This window comes from Cnephaeus nilssonii (genome assembly GCF_951640355.1).
Source record: "Cnephaeus nilssonii genome assembly, chromosome: 19".
Taxonomy (NCBI): domain Eukaryota; kingdom Metazoa; phylum Chordata; class Mammalia; order Chiroptera; family Vespertilionidae; genus Cnephaeus; species Cnephaeus nilssonii.
The window spans coordinates 34,206,900-34,227,753 of NC_137090.1; the positions used below are offsets into that span (position 1 = coordinate 34,206,900).

At 52.8% G+C, this 20,854-nt stretch overlaps 2 protein-coding genes across 3 annotated transcripts in view; one reads left to right on the forward strand and one right to left on the reverse strand.

The window, feature by feature from the left end:
- The window catches only part of NXN (nucleoredoxin), a 148,397-nt gene extending 138,009 nt beyond the window's left edge, over positions 1-10,388 (forward strand). The window contains exons 6-8 of the mRNA XM_079798875.1: positions 3,680-3,859; positions 5,801-5,925; positions 8,802-10,388. Coding sequence (XP_079655001.1) covers positions 3,680-3,859; positions 5,801-5,925; positions 8,802-8,984 — 488 coding nt within the window. The 3' untranslated portion in view covers positions 8,985-10,388. The remainder of the gene's footprint in view (positions 1-3,679; positions 3,860-5,800; positions 5,926-8,801) is intronic.
- A 3,547-nt stretch (positions 10,389-13,935) lies between these two features.
- MRM3 (mitochondrial rRNA methyltransferase 3) lies at positions 13,936-20,832 on the reverse strand. Of its 2 annotated transcripts, XM_079798854.1 has the most exons (4): positions 20,483-20,832; positions 20,006-20,250; positions 18,696-18,863; positions 13,936-16,660 (listed from the first exon to the last, which is right to left on the reverse strand). In XM_079798854.1, exons 1-4 carry the CDS (start codon positions 20,794-20,796, stop codon positions 16,125-16,127), a joined length of 1,263 nt encoding a protein of 420 aa, XP_079654980.1. In that variant the 5' UTR covers positions 20,797-20,832; the 3' UTR covers positions 13,936-16,124. The 2 variants fall into 2 exon arrangements, with proteins under 2 accessions (XP_079654980.1, XP_079654981.1); XM_079798855.1 differs by lacking the exon at positions 20,483-20,832 and having other exon boundaries at positions 20,064-20,202.
- Positions 20,833-20,854: the final 22 nt, after the last annotated feature.

Consider the following 20,854-nt stretch of genomic DNA (forward strand, 5'->3'; position numbering starts at 1 on the left):
CCCCAGTGTGGGGCATTCAGGAACAGCCAATCAATGATTCTCTTACATCATTGACGTTTCTATCTCTCTCTCCCTCTCCCTTCCTCTCCGAAATCAAATTTAAAAAAGCGTGGGTTTCTTTAAAAAGCTTTTTTTAAAAAATATATATATTTTTTATTGATTTTTTACAGAGAGGAAGGGAGAGGGACAGAGAGCTAGAAACATCGATGAGAGAGAAACATCGACCAGCTGCCTCCTGCACACCCCCTACGGGGGATGTGCCCGCAACCAAGGTACATGCCCTTGACCGGAATCGAACCTGGGACCTTTCAGTCCACAGACCGACGCTCTATCCACTGAGCCAAACCGGTTTCGGCAAAAAACTTTTTATTCTTGTCATCTTATTTATTCTTCACAACAACCAAATAAGATAGGGAACTATCGCTACCCCCGTTTGACAGCTGGGGAAATGAGTCTCTCAGAAGTTAAGCGACTTGCCCGGATCTTCCTTAAAATTCTAGCCATACTATCCCCGCAACCATCCCAGCTGGGAAACGATGAGTTTAGTGAAGCAGAGATGAGCTGCCCCCTTTCATTCCCTCCAGAGAAGCCCCTTGCTGGTGTGGAAGTTATTTCATATAAAGGCACCGGCTAGAAATGTTCCATTCCCTTTACATTTCCCATTCCAGGCTCTGCCCTATTTTCTCCTTAGAAGTCTCTGCTTCAAGGGGGCAGGGGGAGCAGGGATTCATGACGGGGGAGGAGAGGGAAGAGTGATTGTAGTCTCAGCCTCCTTCCCCTGCAGGCTCGGGGAGGAAAGGGAAGAGGGGGGTGGGTGGAGCAGCAACCTGTGGATTCAGGGCCCTTCCTGTGCCCTAGTCACGAGAGTCCCATCCCAGGTGCTGTGAGAGCCCCCGCCATCTGGTGGCCCAGTGGAAAGAGCAGCTGCTTTTACAACAGGCTCCAGGGTTCCTGTCCCAGCTCGGCCCCTGGCTGGCCGGGTGGCCTTGGGTGGATAGCCGTACTTCCCCACCATCTGCTATGAGGCTTGAGCCCTGGGCGGGGAGTGTTTACTGAGCCTGGAAGAGCAGATGCACCGGCTTACCCTCTCCTGCCCACTCATTCATCCTGGGGGAAAGCACACACCCTTAGGGCTCTCGGGACAAACTAATCAAGATCTGGTGATGGGCCCTAACCGGTTTGGCTCAGTGGATAGAGCATCGGCCTGCGGACTGAAGGGTCCCAGGTTCGATTCCAGCCAAAGGCACATGCCCGGGTTTCGGGCTCGATCCCCAGTAGTGGGTGTGCAGGAGTCAGCCAATCAATGACTTTCTCCTATTATTGATGTTTCTATCTCTCTCTCCCTCTCCCTTCCTCTCTGAAATCAATAAAGAAATATACTTAAAAAAAAAAAAAAAGATCTGGTGATGGGAAGGGGGCCTGGCATGGTGCCAGAAATGGGCTCCTCCAGATTGAAGTCTAATTGTGGATACAGTCACATGCACCTTGTTATTTTGGGCTTTTATGTATGTATGTATGTATGTATGTATGTATGAATGAATGTATGTTTTTATTGATTTTTAGAGGGCTGGAGAGAGAGAAACATTGATGAGAGAGAAACATTGATTGGCTGCCTCCTGCATTCCCTCCACTAGGGACTGGGCCTTCAACCCATGCATTTGCCCCAACCGGGAATAGAGCTGGCGACCTTTTGTTTTATGGGTCCACACTCAACCACTGGGCCACACCGGCCGGGCTCTTTGGGGCTTTTAGACTTGGGCTTCAGGGCCTGAAGCACCAAATACAAGCGGGGCCTGCTTTCCCACCGTTGGAGGGAGGGGAGGGGAGACGCAGGCCCAGTGGGGCCGTTCCTTCTTGGAATCAGCTGACGGCTCCTCTGCAGCCAGCTGGGGGCTCTGGGTCCTTGCCTTGCCACCCTGGTCCCCACAGGCACGGCTGCAGCCAAGGTAACAAAAAAGGCCCTTTAGAGTAGTCCATTGGAGAAACTGAGGCACCGAACCAGGAAGTGGACTTCTTTGCCTTCAGATTTTATTTTTCCTCCCTTTTCTGTCCTCTGGGCCTACTTGCCCTCCGCAGACCAACTGGACATCCCACGTGTGGGCCACAGACGGGCCGGCTGCTGGTCTAATCACAGTAGTGGGTGGGCCCCAGTTTAACCCAACACTAGCAATTGCCCAATTTAAGAAATACACTGATTCTCTGATTAAAGAACGTTGCCAACGCATTCTTGAGATAGGGCATGGCGATGGGAGGCACCCCTCTGCGGCGGCTGGCCTGTTGTGGCCCCAGCCCCAGCCTTGGGTAAGGCTGCTGACTCAAAGCCCAGCCCGATCCTCAGGGTTGGGGACAAACCCCAGCTGGCGGTGGGGGGAGGGGGGAGCAGATAATGTGCAGCTGGGAAAATGAGGCTGGAAACACCCGTCTCCTGCGCTCCAACACACAGTTCCCGGGCCTGGACAGCTCTGCACCCTAAAGCCCCGTGGGAACCGGCTGTGCTGCCGTGGGAATGCCGCCCTGAGAGCCTGTTGCCTCGGGGCCTGTCCCGTGCACACTGAGCCTCGTCTCATCGGTGCAGACAGAACGGATTCGTTCCTTTTGAAGGCAGGCCCACCACCAGGTGCCTGCCGCCGGCCTCCAGGCAGGTTAAAAAACACCAGGGCCATATTTCTGGTACCTCAGTGTACCCCCCACGGAGAAGTAAAATGTCAGTGGAGCAAATTATCCACTGAATGCATTGGAATCTATAAATATTAAATTGCTCTGGCTTTCACTTGCCCGTGTCCAATTAAAGCTCCGGTCGGCTCCAGGGCACAGGAGGCTGGTTAGTGTGAGCTGGGGGGGGGGGGGGGGTGTCCCCAAAGGGCAGGGCTGAGGCTGACTCCGTGGGCTGTGGTCGTGGGGGGGTGGCCCTGGCTGGAGGAGAAGCAGCGGGTGCAAAGAGCAGGGAGGTGAAAATCCAGATGCAGCTGGAACCTAGGATGGGGTTGCTCTGATTTTCTATTCGCAGCTTTATGGGTGGGGTGGGGGGGCTTGCAGGGAGCTATGTGCTGCATTTCTTACCCCAGCCTTGCTCCCTCCAGGGACTGGCCCCCTCAGAGCAGATATTGGGACCCCCACCCCCACCCCAGGCAGCAGGGCTGGAGTTGGGCCACGGGCTCCCGGGCTGTCCTCCTCCTGTCCTGCTGCCGCCCCCGCCCCAGGCTCCTCCCCGACACAGGCCCCGCCTTTGTGTGACCCCCATGGCATGGTTGATGGGTGTTGGTTTGGCGTCTGTACGCTGCCTGGGAGCGAGTTTTCACACCATCAGTTACGTTGAGACTCCGTGCAGGTGGGGCAGCGCTTCCTGCTGCTTTGGGATCCGTTTAGGATTTATCGACGGCTTCCATGTGCCAAGGCCCTGTGCGATGTCCCGTAAATACACAGTCGTTGGTCTTTACACAGTGGGATGAGGTGGGAACTGCAGGGCCTCCACCCCGGCACAGAGGGGAGGAGGGACTTGCTCAGGGTTCCATGGAGAAGGCGTGTGCAGGCCCAGCGGAGTTCTGCGGCTGATCAGGGCCTGAGCCCGATGCCATCCCGAGGCTTTCCTGAGCCTCTACCTCGTCCTGGGTCCTCCTGTGAACTGAGTGGGAGCTGCCCCTCCCGCGGGCTGTGGCCACGCCAGCTCTTTGTCTTGCAGGCATCCCCACCCTCATCGTGCTGGACCCGCAGGGGGAGGTGATCACGCGGCAGGGGCGGGTGGAGGTGCTGAACGACGAGGACTGCAGGGAGTTCCCGTGGCACCCCAAGCCCGTGCTGGAACTGTCCGACTCCAACGCCGTGCAGCTCAACGAGGGCCCCTGCCTCGTCCTTTTTGTAGGTATGAAGCTCAGCGGCGGCCCCGGGTGGGCGGGACCGACCCACCTCAAGTGGGAGATGTCTGTCCCAGCAGCTTCTTTCTGTCACAGAACAATGCGGAGCCTGGGCCTTTGTCTCTCCCCGCAGCCCTGCTTTTGACCCCAATGATTTATTCATGGCTCCCCACTGTAGGAGGTGTTCTGGGAGCTGCTGCTGTGCTTTCCTTCCTCGCTGCTCCCAACTGCCAGCTGGGAAGCATAGGTCAGGCCCTGGGCCCCATGAACAGGCCCGTTGTGGAAGGAGGCGGGGCCGCACCTCTGCAGCTGCCGGGCTGGGCCCCTTCGGGCTCAGGCTCCCCTGGGGCTGCTGCCGCTGGTCACCTGTGTTCTGGCCAGCTGGCCGGGCTGCTGGGGCTCTCCCGGCCTCAGGTGGCATCTCTGTGGCCAACTGCCCCTCTCGGGCTCCCCTGTCTGGCTCACTCTGGCGCTCGGTGGGTGGCTGCCGTGAGAAGCAGGAGGGCACAGGAAAATCGACTCTCGGCTCCCTGCAGCCCCGTGAGGTGACTCTGATTCCTTTTGCGAACAGAGCAACTGCTGCCCAAGATCCACCTCAGCCCCTCCTGGGGACTCGTTGCTCCAGATAATTTTGGGTCCTAGGAGCACGGCTGAGATGCTGCCATACCCACTCATTGGGGGTGTGTGCAACATCCCACCCCTGTTCTCCGGAGGTCTGGTTTGGAGACCCCCAGGGAAGGGGGGAATTCTTGAGCACACTGACTGCGGGCTGGTCCTGTGCTTAGAGGTCAGAGGCTGTCTGTCCAGGGAAAGATGGCCTTGGGGTTTTCCCGCCTGCTACAGGCCCCACACCTTTGTCCCAGGGCTGGGACACAATTCTGGACTGAGGGACACCTGGGAACCTCACTGGCCATCTGCAGATGTGGAAAGAGAGTCCCAGGGAAGCAAGGCGAGTTCCCAGCATCCCGGAGCTCATTAGACATGGATCTAGAGCAGTGGTTCTCAACCTGTGGGTCGCGACCCCTTTGGGGGTCGAACGACCCTTTCACAGGGGTCGCCTAAGACCATCGGAAAACACAGATATTTACATTACGATTCATTAACAGTAGCAAAAATACAGTTATGAAGTAGCAACGAAAATAGTTTTATGGTTGGGGGGGTCACCACAACATGAGGAACTGTATTAAAGGGTCGTGGCATTAGGAAGGTTGAGAACCACTGATCTAGAGTGTCCCACAGAATCCGCTCGCTGCAGGCCTCTTGAGCTGTGTGGCACTTCTGGGTGAAAGTCGCCTGCTGGCACCTGCTACCCCTACCCCCAGCTCTGCAGCTCAGGGATGTCACTGTTGTTCTCAGTTACAGGGTTCAGCGGGAGTGAGCCCTGGGCCCCAGTGTGTGGCTGCTCTTGGAGGCAAGGGAAGCCCCATAGGGGGCTCTGGGGAGCCTCGTTGGGTGGTCTCCATGCAGCAGCCTGTGCCCTCCCAGGTGAGTTGGGCTGTTAGCTGTGCCTCCCCGCGGCCACCAAAGCTGCTGACCAGACGACAGTCCCGCCCACCACCAGCACCTCTGCCATTTTCATGAGGAAGTCAGTGATCCGAGGTCACGGCATCTCATTCTGTGACTGAGAGAGAATCTACCGAGAATCTACCGGGGCCTCAGGTCCTGGCTTCAGGGAAGCTTAGCTTCCAAGGTGGGTTTGTGAAGAACTGAGTGAAAAGTCTCACTTTTGCTTGGGGCACTAGTGCTACTCAGTGAGGAGTTGTCCTGGGGAGCGCAGTGCAGGAGGGCGCTGTGTGAGCAGGAGACCTCCCTCTGCACCAGGAGGCAAGGCTGTGTCCCCAGGGAACCTCATCCATTCCGGCCGCCCGTTTCAGCCCTGGATGCAGGCGCCCTCAGGGGGCACCGCTCGCTGACAAGCCCTGTGCTTCATGTCTCTCTCCCCATCACAGATTCTGAGGATGATGGGGAGTCCGAGGCGGCCAAGCAGCTGATCCAGCCCATAGCTGAAAAGATCATCGCCAAGTACAAAGCCAAAGAGGAGGAGGCGCCGCTTCTGTTCTTCGTGGCGGGGGAGGTGAGTGCCTCCTGGGCTGACCAGGGGCCGACCTTTAGCATTTGAGTGATGGGCTTTTGGGGCTGTTAAAGGGGGCCCTGGGGTCTGGGGTGACGGTACTTCTGGACGAGCTCACAGACAGGTGTGGTGTAAAAAGGCGTGTCCTGGAAAACCACCTCCTGCCTTGCTGCTTCCTCCTTCCTTCTTCCTCGCTCAGCGGCCTCCAAGCTGCAGGGCGCGCTCCCAGGGCAGAGCCCTCTCTGCAGCCACCAAGATCGCGGTCCACACTCCCTCCCTTGGGGCTGGGTCCGAACCAGGCCCGTCCTTGATGCTTTACAGAGTGTCTGTGAGGTCAGTCCCGCCTCACCAGCCCTCCAGGTGAGCTTTTCCCATGACAGGGATCCCGCTGGGGGCCACGCTCTGACCTGAAGCCCCAGCCAGCCAGGGAGGGTGCTAAGGCTGGAAACTGCCCACATCCCTCTCTCTCAGGGCCTGTCTCAGGAAGTGGGGCTGGACGGAGCAAAGGACTTTTTTCGGGGAGAAGGCAGGGCCCTTCAGCTGGGCCACCTCCAGCAGGCGCCTGCCACCTCGGAGATATAGGAGAGCCCACCCTGCAGGCTGGGAATCTGCCTGATGGGGTCAGCGCAGGCGCTCTGCCTTGGCTCCCATCCTCAGGAGCCATCTCCGCGCATGCTCCACGCCTCCCCATCCAGCCAGGCACCAGCCATGGGCTGGTTATTGACAGACACCTTTTGAAGCCCCGGGGCCTCCTCCCACCACAGGTACCTACCGTTGGTCAGAGCCCATGTTTATTTCATGCTGTATTGGGATCCCAGGAGCGGCAGCAGCGGCCAGACTCCCTGAACCAGCACCCATTCATCACCCCCTCAATAGCCTCCTCTGCTAAGCCCTGCCAGGCCTTTGCCGGCAGCTGAAGTCCCCCTGCTCGGCCGTGGGGTGGAGGGAACAAAGCAGGTTCACAGGCCTGCCTTGGGGCTACACGAGCCCACTCCACACAAAGCACAAATGCAGGCTGCTCCGAATTTATTAAACTCTGACCCCGTTCAGGCGGCTCAGGGGGGAAAGATGGGTGGGGGTGGGGCTGGAGGGCTCCAGGAGCTGCTGTAGAAATGTGGCTGAAAAGGGGACATTTTGTGGGTTTTCTACATACCAGGCACCAAGCCAAGTGCTTCCCCTGTATGGTCCCATTTGTCTCCCGTCTCTGGCTCGATAGAATCATTGCTGCTTCACCGATGAGGAGGGCGAGGCTCGGAGAGGGTGAGAGGCTCCAGTCTGGCCGGCTGGGCTGAGTGCCGGCTGCTCTCACGCCTCGCCTAGCCCCGTGTGACCTGGCATTAAATCCATTTTACAGGCAGGAGACCTGGGCTCAGAGGAGTGACTTGCCAGAGTCACACATGAAGTGGGTAGCAGAGAGAGGAGTGAGCGGGAGGTTGGTGTGACTTCAGAAGCAGTGCCCTGCTCCTTGGTCCCTGTGGTCCAGCAGGTGGACTGGCCCAGTAGGGGAGGATGCTGGGACCAGAGAGCTGGACAGAGGGGCTTGGTCATCCACTGCTCTGGTTCCCTGCCTGGCCGCCCCCTCCTTCCTGTGCGTGTCACCTGAGCTCCTGGCCTTGGCAGCTCCCTTGGTCCAGTTTCTGTCTTCAAGCTCAGAAGCAAGGCAGCATGGGATGAAGATGGGCACAAGGCACTGGGACATCAGGCATTGACTGAGCACCTCTGAGCTCAGGATTCCGGCCCCCTCACATTGCAGCCAGGGCTAAGGGGGACCCCTTGTTTGTCGCCATCCTGTCCACTGTGGCAGGCAAAAGCCATCCCTTCTGAAGCCTTAATAGCCATTAAAATTCATCTCTCGGGGGAGGGGAGGCAATGGGGACTCCATGTACAGCAGTTGTCCAGGTGTCTCTCTCTGTTAATCATGAAGATGTTTAGTTACCCATGTGGAGGGCCTGAATTGGGTAAACAGTGCCAGAGATGTTGAATCACCGAGCAATTCTGGGGTGGGGGGGAAAGATGATTACCGATAATCTTCCTAAAGATGTGCCCTCTGAGGAAGGAATTCTTTTGGTCTCAAACTGGTGAGCTGTAAGTTTCATGCCTCTTGCTCACCAGCATAAGGCCAGGAATACCCCACGCCCTCTCTCGGCAGGGTGGCTCCGGTCTTCCATTCAGTTTAGAATACTGAACTGTCCATGGTACAGTGAGACCGCCTCGGGACGGTACGTAGGGCCCGTTTTCTGTTACCTGCCAAGTGAGGGTCGGCAGCGTAAAAGGTAATTCCAAATGGTTACCCTGCAAGTCTTTCCCCTGGTCTTTGGATGTCTGTGTTTGCCTTTATACCTAATAAGGCTGCATCTGATGCCAGAAAAATTCTCCTGGACAGTCCCTGGGAATGTGTGGGAAAGGGTCAGCCTCCTGCTCAGATAAGTGCAGCAGCTCGTGTAAACTTCAGCAGTGTGTCTGTAGCCCTGTCTTCCCACCCGGTTCTGCGATGCCTGCCCCCTGAAACGCAGTCAGGGCTGAAGCCCAGATTGGCCTCAGCACAGGGGGCCGCACATGATTGAGAGGTGACTGCAAAAGCAAGTAATCAAAGGACATCACATTTTTGCAAAGCAGAGGCTTTCATGCTAACAAAGAAGACTTGCCTGGGGGCTTGGGGTGATGCAGAGAAAGTTTTTGGAACCAGCCTCCCCCTCTGCAGGGCAGGGCAGGGCCCACTACTCTGCACTCTGAGAGTCCATCTTTCATGGAGGAGGCCCGCTCTTCAGGGTGATGATGGAGTGGGTCCATCCCACGCCATCTGGGGAACCTGGGCCCCGGGGACTCCCGACTCTCTCTGGAAAACTAACGGGTTGTCTCTCCCTTCTGGTGACTTCCAGGATGACATGACTGACTCCCTGCGAGATTACACCAACCTGCCCGAGGCTGCCCCCTTGCTCACCATACTGGACATGTCGGCCCGGGCCAAGTACGTGATGGACGTGGAGGAGATCACCCCTGCCATTGTGGAGGCCTTTGTGAATGACTTCCTAGCAGAAAAGCTCAAGCCAGAGCCCATCTAGTGGGGCTCCGGCCTCGTGAGACATTATTTAAAACTCAGTCTCCTCCTCCTCCTCCTCTTCCCCTTCCTTCCCTCCGCCCATGGACTTTCCCAGCGTGTCCTGAATCACACAACCCAAGTGTCCAACCTCTCTGTGGTGCCTTGTTTTCTGCATTAACTCCTCAGCCAGCACCCTGGGCGCGCATCCTCTCAGCAGCAGAAGAACCGCCAGGTTTGGAGACTCTGCTCGGGATTCGCAGGGTGGCCGTAACCCGGCCAGGGCTGGGGCTGCGTCACCCCCTGTCACCAGCTCTTGGTGAAGTATTTGCCAGGTGTTCTACCAAGTGAGCCTGCAGGGACAGCGCATGGTGCTCTGGCTCACACAGTTCAGTGACACAGTGGAGCAGGGACAGGGCCACCGCCTCGTTAGGCCTCAGCTTAGAGCTCCTGGTGAGAACGCCTTTCTAGATGACTTTGTCTTGGTCTAGGGAAAACTAGCTTGTCAGTTGGTTCTGGGGCAGGGGATCTCTGATCTCAAAGGAAGCTTGTGTTCTTTTCTGGTGAGAAGAAAAAAAAATAGCTACAGTAACGATTCCTGTAGTAATTGCTTAATTTGATTGGGCTCCTACCATGGGAGAAGAGCTTCTCATTCCTTCCTTATCTTCCCCCCTTGATCTTGACCTTTTTTAAGTTTCTGCCTTCTCATGAACAGCCGCTACTCACTTGGAATTTTGCTAATAAATTCTTCCCCCTTGGACATCTTCCCAAGAAGATGCACTTGGCCCTGGTTCTCAGAGGAGCCCCGCCTCCCCAGTGCGGACCTCTGACAGCCCGGCTCTGGGCCCGGGGCCACTGGAGCTCTGTTGAGGTGCCCATGCCCACCTTTGGTCACCCCTGTCATTCCCTTTTCTTTCCAAAGCAGAACTAAAAGGAGGCAAATGACCAGAAGCCTTGCTTTCCCCTAAGGACCTGCAGAAAGAGCTGTGCCCGAGGGTGGGAGTGAGGGCAGAGGACATGGCGATGAAGAGCCGGCCTCGGACCCACTTTGCTAGACCCTGGTCGTCGGCTCCTTATTCGGGCTCAACTGACCACTAAAAGGAGAATAACATCTGTGTTCTTGGGATTTGTGATGGAGGGTTTGCCTGGGGACTTGCAGGGTTTTAGCCTCTTTCAACCAGATGTCAGGGTCTTTAAAGCAATCCCAGACCTTCCCCGTGGCCCCACTCAGGGCACTCTGCCAGCCAAGACCGTGGATTTGGGAAACCCAGCCCCCAAATAGCTGTATCACCACTGCTCCTTGCTGAATTGGATTGTTGATTTGTAGTTCAGAGGTACAAAATTAGTTGGTAATGAGACTGTTACTCGATGTCACCAGCCTGAAATGCAATCATCTAGTAAGCAATAAAGCAGGCATCTCTGGACGTTACCAACCACTCGGCCATTCCTGTCCTTAATAACAAACATCTTTTTGCTTGTGGTGCTATACTTGTAGGAGGTGGGCAGTCGGGGGTGGGACATAGGAGATCCCCTCGATTTTCATTGGACACCTGGTAGCTACATTTCAGAATCGTCAAGAACCCCGAGACCTAACGTGGTCATCTGTCAAATCCTCCAGAAGCCGGGAAGCTCGTTCGGATTAGACCACTGGGGCAGATCCCTGCCGGAGGCCTGGCTGCCATCGCTCTTGGTTTGACTCACCCTTGCCCGCAGCGGATTCTCAGAGTAGACATCCGTGTGGATATGGTGCTCATTCCCTCCCTATGGGGGAGCAGATGCTCTGAAGCTGGAGAAGTCCAGGTTGGGAAGCACAAGGAATCCTGCCCGTGTCTCCCTGTGATGAATGGGGCAGTAGTTGGAGATCCTCACACCTAGCTCTGTCTTAGGGCCCGGTTTCTCTGGGAACCCTGTCAGCGTCTCCCTTGGGCGGTGGGGAAGTTGAGTTTCACCTCCCTTGGAAGATGGGCAAGATTTCTGTCTGTTCCCTGTATCGTGATGACCGAGGAAGAGAGGTGGTCTCGTAGCAGCTACTTATCTTCTGGGGTGGAAGGAACAGAGTCCAGTGAAGAGTCCCTGTAAATCATTGCAGCAGGAAAAAAAGGTCACCTGTGGTCCTTCTAGGTCCCGTACAGGGCTGACTGAACTACTGGCCACTCATGTCACCCGGCTCCTTGACGCCAGGATCCCCTTTTAGAGAGGGTGTGCAGGTTAAGATGGGTGCGAAGCTTCACTAAAGCGGTGCTTTAGGGTTATAGAATGGCGGCTTTGGGGGGCAGTGCTGGGGGAGCAGCACTTTGCCAGCACCAGTGAAACATCCCTGTCTTGATAGCGCAGGCGATCTTAATGGTTATTGGTGCCGACGAAGTGGGTGGCTTCTTAATTTCCACTAAGCACCTCCAAAATACCTTAACCTTCTTGTTGCTAATTGGAAGCAGGTTAAAACACCAGCTGTCACGTATTCGGGGGTTTCCGACAGCAGCTAAGGAAGCCATGCCCTGCAGCTTGAGGCAGGATGGTGGTTGTAAAAATGCCACCCCCGGGTTCCAGATTTGTGTTCACCACAATGACTTCCAGATTCGACTCTATCCGTTTTCACAACAGAAATGAGGGGGTGTGTGTGGTTGTTTTTTTTAACCTGTCCCCAACAATAAAGATCTGCTTCTTCTGGATTGGTATTACAATGGGCAGTTGCAGATGCCAGAGGGTGACTGAACACCAGCTTCCTTTGTCCCCTCCCCACCCCTCACCCCCACACGCACACTTGAAATCAATGGCGCTCACTTACCCGAGCACTGGGAGCCAGTACTGCTCCTTTGGCATCAGCCAAGCTTCAAGTGGTAATTTTCAGCCAGACTTTGTTTTTTCCTGTTGCCTAATTAAAGACACCGAAAAGCTGTTCTCTCCTCCTGCTGCCTTTTTGCAGGGCAGCAAAATGAATTCTGCGATGATGTAAAGACACTAGGATATGGCCCAGGGACAGATCTGGCGGGTCTAGTAAGCTGTTGCTCTGTCACCTGAGGAGAAAGCCACACGTGTGCGCATGGGCGTGCGAAAGGCTGTACACTTGGATTACAGCGTGGAGAGGGGCGGGGGCTGGCTGAGCGAGTGGCTGGTCCATGCCCCTCTGGTCGTGCAGGCACGGGCACGCACACCTTCTGTTCTGCCATTTGCCCTGGTTAGCGTGGACAGGCCCGTGCGTGCCCCGCAGGACCGGGATGCCACCCAAGTACAGATTGTAGGGAGGCTCAGCCGTGCCCTTGGCAGCTTTTCTCGGGGTGCCTCTTGGTGAAACAAGGACTGTCAGAGGCCCAGGCTCAGGAGCTTTCCAGTCCACTCTGAAGTGGGTCTGCTGAAGTGAGCACTTAGCCCCTTTCTTCCCCTCTTTGCGGATACAAACAGGGCAAGAGCGTCCCCTGCTTTCCTTCAGGCAGGCCGCTCAAGGGAAAATTCTTTGGGGACAAATGGCTGTTGTTTATTAGCTTCATTATTGGTGATAATGGTGCATGTGCAAAGGGTGAAGTATTTCCCAGGAAACAAAAGGCTTGTATGTAGGGCAATTTTTATATTGGGTCTGCTTTATGGCCCGGGTTTCTCCTACCGGGGAAAATAGGAATTAGGATGTTCTACACACCCCTTGCATGTGAAAGCATGACGTAAATATGCTTCGTTTTCAAGACATAAATATGTCCCACCCCCTTGGTGTTTGGAGCGCTTCCCAAGCCAGGACACGTGTTGTTACATTTGAGTAGGCGTGTTGTGAGGACTGTTAGGTTTTCATTCAGTGATGTGCCAAAGCCTCTGTCCCCGGCACCAGGCCGGTGGGAAGGAAGCTCAGAGACGGCCGCAAGTCTGGATTTGGAGGTGCTCGTGCCTCACACAATTAGGTCACCCACGATGGGCTAGAGCTAGGGTACAACAGGAGACAGGACCTCAGGACCAGGGCCACCAGAGGGTATGGGAGTGCCCAACCAATCACGAGCCACTGTGCCTGTTGCAATCAGTTGGTAAGTGGTGTGAGGGAGGCCTGGAAGCCAGACCCTGCTGCAGCCAGGCCACCTCCCCAGCCTTGGTTCCCTTCTTGCATTTTGAGGAAACAGCAGCTTTGGTGATGGTCCCCACCAACTACAAAGCTTCAATTTTAAAAAGCAGCTCTTCCCTACAAGGCAAATGCAGTAAGAACAGACCTGATGCTATCTGCCATGTGTTCAGGTTTTTCCGACATACTTGGCCTTTGAGCAGCAGCCCTGGCTTCCTAAGCTCGGCTGTTTGCCGAGCTCGGCTTGCAGCTGCTCTCTCAGCTGCTCCAATGCAGCAGGGCAACCTAGTTAGAGACTGCCTCACCCAGAGCCGTCGACTGGCTCACAGTAGTCTGGCTTCTAGCTCATTACCTTTGTGTATTAATTGATGAAGAGACAAAAATAAGATCTTGTAGTTTAAAGGTGTCTACATGAGTGTTTCTCTCCCCCCCCCCCCCCCCCCGTCAAAAAAAAAAAAATGTAAAAGGTGTCAGTCAGGTCTGCTTTTGCAGGAGGGCAGAGGTGGCTTGGCCAAGAGGGCGCCCTGGGCCCAGCAGGGCAGCCAGGAGTTTTCAGCACCAGCCATGGAACTCTGGCTGAGCACTGGTTATGCGTCTTTGGTGGCAGAATAACAAAAGTGGAGCTAAATGCAGCTCAGCTTGGATGGTGATGACATCTGGAGTTGCTGTTACCCCTGGGGCAAGAGGTAGGTCCCAGGGGGAACCAGTCCCTAGGTCTGTTCATCCTCTGGGCCTTCACTTGGGAGAGCAGCTGTGACTGGGGGAAGGAAACAGGTTGGGGGGGCAGGGGGCTCCCCCTGCCCTGAAGCTCCAAGCCAAGGGCGAGGCAGTGGTTCCCAGTATGGCATGGGGATCCCAGTGTTTGCCTGAAGCTGCTTTCTCAGAGGTTCTATTCAAAGCGGGCGGGGTGGTGGTGCGGGGGGGGGGGGGGGAATGCTAATTTTGTTTTGTCCACTTCTCATGTCTATGCATTTTCTCCTTAGTTTTGGGTCCACTGAGCTCCTATACTTCAAATTCTGCCCGGAAAATGACAATCTGGATGAGTCTCCAATTTACCGGAGCATAGTGGCTTGCAAAATGCTCATCCTCTTTTTCAACTTAAATCCAGGAAAAAGCCTCCCGTCAGGGTTGGGAATGGTTTTGAGGCGTGGCTGCCACCTTGTGGCAGAATCGTATTACAGCTATGCTTAAGCACAAAGACAAGGGTAAGCTTGGCCAACCTGACATCTTTCAGCCAAGTAGTATTTTGCTTGTCAGATCCTGCTCTGTAGTTATTTCCTGGGGAAATGGTGGCAGAACAAATGTTGGCCTCAACATTGAGACTTCAAGATAGCGATTTTCCAATATTACTCTGCAAACAAGAACTCACTTGCTTCCCCTGTAGTCATTTTAAAGGAAGGAAAATTTGCCCCCACCCCATTAAATTATACCCACGAAAATACAAAAGGAAATCACTAGGCATGGTAAATAAGCCATTGACCACAAAGTGGAAGTGATGTAAATTTCATTTCCATCTTACACCCAGGATAAAATAGGCTTAGAATTACTATGTAGTTTTTTTCTGAACAAGGACAAGGGATAGCGTTTCTTTCATTGATTTTTATTTTGTAACAAAAATCAGCAGGAAGCGTAACCCAGGGACAGAAATTATAGACTGGTTTCATACTGGGCCTGGGCTTCCTTTTAGTGACTTTCTTTAGCACTTTTTCCAAGGTGCTGAGACCAGATGTCAATAGAGTGGCACTTTTCTGGGCTGCCTCCCAGATTTAGTGCTGGGCATTGTGGCTGTGAAGCTGTCAGACTAAGCCCCAGCCTTTGTGGGCTCCTCCACTTTCTAAAAGTTGACGCTCTTAACAATCCGTGGGCCACTTGCATTGGACATTTGTGGGGGGCCCTAGGCAGGCCCAGCCAGACCAGGGCGTGGCACCAGAGCAAAAGTTCTGATAAGCCTCAGAGAGAACCAACCAGATTGTTCCTGCAAAAACCCCTCCCCTCAAACATGCCAAAGCAATCCCCCCTAGCACTTAGGGCATGAGTCATACTTGATCTTTTGGTTCTCTTGAAAGGAAGTTAAACCAGGGACCTGGGAAAGCCAAAGGGAAAGGAAGGCGGATCTCGGTGTCTCTTGGGAACGCCAGCAACTCAGCCTCCCTGGAATGAGCAGCTGAAGGGCTCCCAAGGAATCCTAACCATTGCAGGAGCCACTGTGCAAAAGGGGACGCAAAAGAACCCACTGCTTGTGGTGGTGTCAACTCCAACCACATTCTCTGGGGTTGTAAGCACTACCCTTCCGTTCCAGTGACTTAAAAGCACAGCAAATACTCCCTGCATTTGCCCTCATATTCCTGGCTACACCCCAGCTGGCACACGGTGAGGACCTCGTTAACCCTTGTCTGCTGGGGGTTTGACAGAAGAGCAGGGTCTTGCTCATGTTGTGGGCCCAAGGGTCCCTGGCTGTTATCCTCAGAACCTTGGCTTTTCTCCCCTCACAGAAGCCCTGGTTTGCACAGCAACCAGGAATGCTGGCACTTTCCTAAGCAGTTCTGTTCCTCTATGCAGGAGAGGGGATTAAAGTGTTACAAAGTAGGACTAACAGCAGGAAGCAAGTAAAAGGGGTACAGCTTTCTTGACAGGTGCAGATTAAGCTGAAAATTTTAAAACTGCTTCCTCCTTTTCTGAACAGAGTCCTCAACAAGATTATCTGCAGAGGGGCTAAGGAGGTGTAATACCACTTGAACTAAGCTGCTTCTACCAGCTGTATCACCAGAAATGGGGGAATCGTGTTCTACACACACAATGGCTGTTTAAGTCAGGGCCTGAATGAATTGCAGAGACTGACGCAGCCAGGTGGGAAGGACAGCTGGCTACTGAATGCCATCACCTGCAGCCTTCACATGTATATAAAAAGTCAGGGTGCGAGGGGAATGGGAGATCTCGGGAAGAATTTTGACCTTTGTTATTTTTAAGAATAAGCAGAAATTCAAGGAAATTCCTATTTTTTAATAACCACCCAACAGTGTTATGCCTACCTGCTGGGAAGCCATAATGACCAACTCTGCCAGCCTAACAACGTAGGAGAGCTGGAGACAACCTCAAACCAAGGATGACTTCCACGGCCCCTCAGGGTAACTAACTCCTGTCCCTGCTCAAGTGTGCAGCCTTTAGCCGCAGTTGTCTTCTCCCTTCAAACAGTAGGATGCTGGCAGCCATGGCCGAGTTTAAGCTGTCCACACCAGGTACTACAGGGATCAGCAGCCTCTTGCCCCCGGTGCTCTCAGCCAACTGCAGGGACTCCAAGCTCAGGCCATGGGTCTCCCCACCTATGACCACAGCTGCTGGTGCCTCTGTCCAGTCCAAATCGTAACTCTGGACCTCAAGTTTAGGGAGCCAGTCTTTACTGGCTCCAGTTTCTAGATCCTCATCCTCCTCTTCCTCATACTTGTGAAGCTTCGAGAGTTGTTGGTCACAGATCCAGCCATGGTCACTGGCTTTATTAGATTTCTGGGTCTGGGCATAAAAGCCACAGTTGTCTGCCACGTAGACCCGGGTATCATTGGGCAAGTACTTGGGCACTGCTTCCCAGTCCAGGTTGTTGATGATGGGCACCTGGAAATGCGCACCCATACCTGCCCGCAGCACTTTGGGTTCCCAGGCATCCACACAGCCTACAAAATAAAAGGGGATCCAATTACGATTACAAACCTTCCCAGACGGGACTTTCCAGTAAACTAGACTAATTCTGGATCAGGAGATAAAGTGAAAAGTCTCCTACTGTAGGTTCTAGATAGCTGGCACCGCTGCTTCCCCCATACGGCATTATCCAGCAATGGGACTGCAGGAGGAATTCCAGCTAGTGCCAAAACAGACTTTATTCATCCCTTCACCATTCACACCTGCCAGACATTGTATGGGAGATGCACGAGCATTTAAAGTCCCCAACCTCAACGAGCTCATGGTACAGAAGCAGCACGAAAAGGGGAACAGAAAAACCCTTGCACAAAGCAGGACTATCACCCCTGAGACATGATACTGAGCTGGATCTTGAACAACAGGAGGCTCTTGTGGGAGAAAGGCCCAGGGAGAGGTCACAGCTACAGAAGGGGGCAGAGTGCCACAGTCCAAACACTGTAAGTGAGGTGGATTAGGAAAACGAATGGGTAGGTGTGGTGGGAGATAGATAGGACAGGAGGCAGGTAAGGACCAATTTAAAGGAAGCGGGGCATGCTGGGTATGAGGAGTTCAGGATTTTATCCAGAAGACAAATGACATTGAAGAATTTTAAACGAAGTAGTGACAGAATCTGGTTTATGTGTTAGAAATAGCCATTTGGCGTCAATGCTGAATCTGACTGGAGCAGGAAGATGCTAGAGATGGAGAAATCAGATTGGAGGCAATTACAGTAATCTGGGGGAACCAAAGCAACAGCCTTGTCCTTCATATACACAAGAAAGCTGAATGATCTACTCTCTTATGTACAGGCACGTGCTAAGCCCACCCACTTCTATGTATTGGCAGATACTTCACCTTTCCTAGGACCACAGGCTGGAAGAGACAGCAGGACCAGGACACCACAAACCTACCATCCTCATTAGCACAAGTCTCCTCGTTACAAGTTCTTTTAAAAAGAGGGGCCCAGGTTCATGAGGAGAGCCATCTAGTGTGACCCCTCTATTGGGGGGCAGGGGGGAGTACAGGGCAAGATGAGATTTCCTCCATCCTCATGTCCTCAATACCAGGCACCACACCAAGTGTTCCCTACTCTTTCCCTACCACTCATACACAGCCACCAGCATCATCGTGAAAACATCACTTGGGTTATATAGGAACATTTCCAAAGCCACACCTACTCTCAGAGCTCTCACCAATGGGGCAGGTAAGTGGGTACTGATGATGGAGCCCAAGCACCTAGCTCTCACACTGGCAGAGAAATGCACTCCAAAGTGTGACTGGGGGAAAAGTTAAATGAATTTAGGCAAGTCTCAGCAATGGGTACCAATGTTAGTTTACAATGAAAGGTAACTTTAGAGTTTCTGATGAATGATCCTCTCCTTCCCATCCTCCCCTAAGTTGTAACAGGCATATTAGGCTTGTCCCAACTGTTAGGCAAGTCTGTTTAGAACCAAGCTTACTAAACCCCATTTCTAATGAGAGGAGACAGAAAAAAATGTAAAGAGGCTAATTTGTGTTGTGGGGTGTTTTTTTACTTCTGAGGCTAAGGGAAATGTATCACAATGTCATAATCGCATCTGTTGAAATAATTTCCTTTCACAGGATTCAGAATGTCAGAGAATTAGAATGGTCTCATATACCCAACAATTTGGGAACTCAAGATCATTAAATAAAGGACTTGAAACCAAAAGTTAAAACTAGCATCTACTTCTTTCCCCGACTGATTTTAAGTTTTTTCTTTAATAACCTAGCAGGTGTCAAAATAATTTTAAAAGATCATCTACATTTACTGAATTGCTATGTGCCAGGTACAATGCCAAGTACTGTCTGTGCATTATGTCACTTGATCCTCAAAACAACCTTCCATGTAGATTCTGTTATCATACCCACATTATAGATGAGGAAACTGACACTCAGAATTTCGCTCACAGACATGTAGCTAATAAGGGACAGGTCCAAGATTCAAATCCAAGCATGTCTGCCCAGGGCCAGCTCACTCACAAATGGCCACCCAGTCACAGGTGCTCTTACCTTTGGTGAGCAGTACTTTGCTGCAACCTGCCCCAGCAGCAGATCTCAGAATCGTCCCCAGGTTCCCAGGGTCTCGGAGATTGTCACAAATCAACAATAAGGGCAGTGAATGGCGAAGCTGAGTCGCTGGGAATGTCATCTTAACATGATCAGGTTTGGCAAAAATCCCTGAGGAAACAAAACAGGCAGTTCACTTGTTTAATGTAGACATGGGGAATAATTAGACTTTTCATTTTTTTCTCACTGCCTATCTTAATTACTTGAACACATTTTGGTTGAAAAAATTCAGAGAGAAAGTCCTACCAGTGACCCCCCGCATAAGTGCTTTCAATCTTGGAGTATATTGTATACTTTCAGAACTTGTTCCATGCAGCTACCTACATACATGTACATCTACCCACATATAGGTGCTTTTATTCTTTTTTTTTTTTAAATCATACTCTGTATTATTCTGTAATCTACTAAGTCTATAACGTGTCTTTGAAAACTTACCATGTCAGTACATTTGGAGCTATCTTATTCTTTTAAGTGCTATTTCTTATTTTGTACCTTGAATGTACTATGTTTATTTAAATCTTCCTCAACGGACATTGAGGATATTTTCAATTTCCCCTATTATAAACAACCCTGCAATAAACATCCCTGTAAGCCTCTTTGTGCATACGTCTAAACCTTTCCCTAGGTCTAGGAAAAACACCCTTATAAGTGAAACGAATAAATGGTGTGTGTACACTATTAATGTTCATTGATGCTGCCTGCCCATCCCACAAGCTCTTCCAGTTTATTCACACCAAGAACACATACTAGTACATATCTGTACCTACCCTTATCAATGAATCACAGTTACAAAAAACCTTAAGTTAAATTCAACCAAATGAAGACAAGGCTTCCTGTTCAATGGGCTAAACAGGGCAATAAACTGTAGTTCAGACCTGCTTCTAGAAAAAGGGAGTCACGATAGGCAGAGGTTTTGTGGAAATGGATGGCTAAAGCTTTTGGTAAACATTTCCCTAAGTTTTAGATGGACATTAAAGGTTGAAGAAATGACCTAAAAAAATAAATAAGGCGTGAGGAATAAAGAGCCATAATACAAATGATGATGGCTTTTCACTTTCTACTAACAATACTATAAGATGCACGATTTATATAAGATCTGAGGACTATATTTTTGGGGGCATTTTAAGAAAAGATTAGGCAATAACATTTTGAATTTGGCTTAAATAAAATGTGTTCTCCTAAGACAAGTATAAACAAACAACCCAAATAATCCTAGGTCTCTACTTCTAGTGACACACTGTGTAACCACTGACCCATTATTCCTTGTGGTGTTACTAGGTCGGACCATTCCTTGATATCCTCAAATTTCACCTTAATGAGGCTGACACCTTTCAGCTTATCAACGGGCAGCTCCTTTAGGTATTCCAGGCGGCTGAAGAAGAACGTTTTGGGCACAGCACCAGCCTTGAGGGCGTCTGCAATCAGCCTGCGACCTTCCAGCAGGATCTTCCCTTGCTTTTCCCGAAATGGCCTGGACTTAACGACTGTCATCACGCTGCTGTGGGTGGAAACAACAAGACTGGTCATTACCAAGCATCCCCGACACGGAGATACACCTAGTTCCAGCAGACACAGGGACCTTCGCTGAGGGGGGTACCAGTTCTGCCCTCCGTGCGTCACAAAAACCAGCGGGTGGTACTGGAGTTAAGTCCTCCCGCTGGAGGAGAGAGGGGAGGGCCCCGCGGTGAGAAGCGGGACTACTCCGTCCACGCGGTTTGGGAACACGTCACCTCAGCCTTTTGTCCCCGGGGAAGGCCTTGTCGTAGCGAAGCCCCGACTCTTCCCAAGTGCTGGGCGTCTGGGCTGGGGGCTCCTGAGGCGGCTGCTTCGGTCGCTGCACGTGGGGACCGGCCTCGGCCGCCGCCTTCCGGGGCTGCTTCCCGGGACCGGGCTTCCGGTCCAACACCTGTCCGGACGGAAACAACACTTTCACGGGGCTCCGCCGCAGCGCCCGGACCCAGCGCCGGGCGTCGAGGTCCCAGGTCTGGACCACCGGCAGCAGCGGCCGTGGGGCCCACCCCACGCCCTTCACCAGGACCGCCATCTTCCCCGGCGCCGGGGGGCTGCGTCACGAAAGTGCGCCGGCGGTGCGCGATGACGTC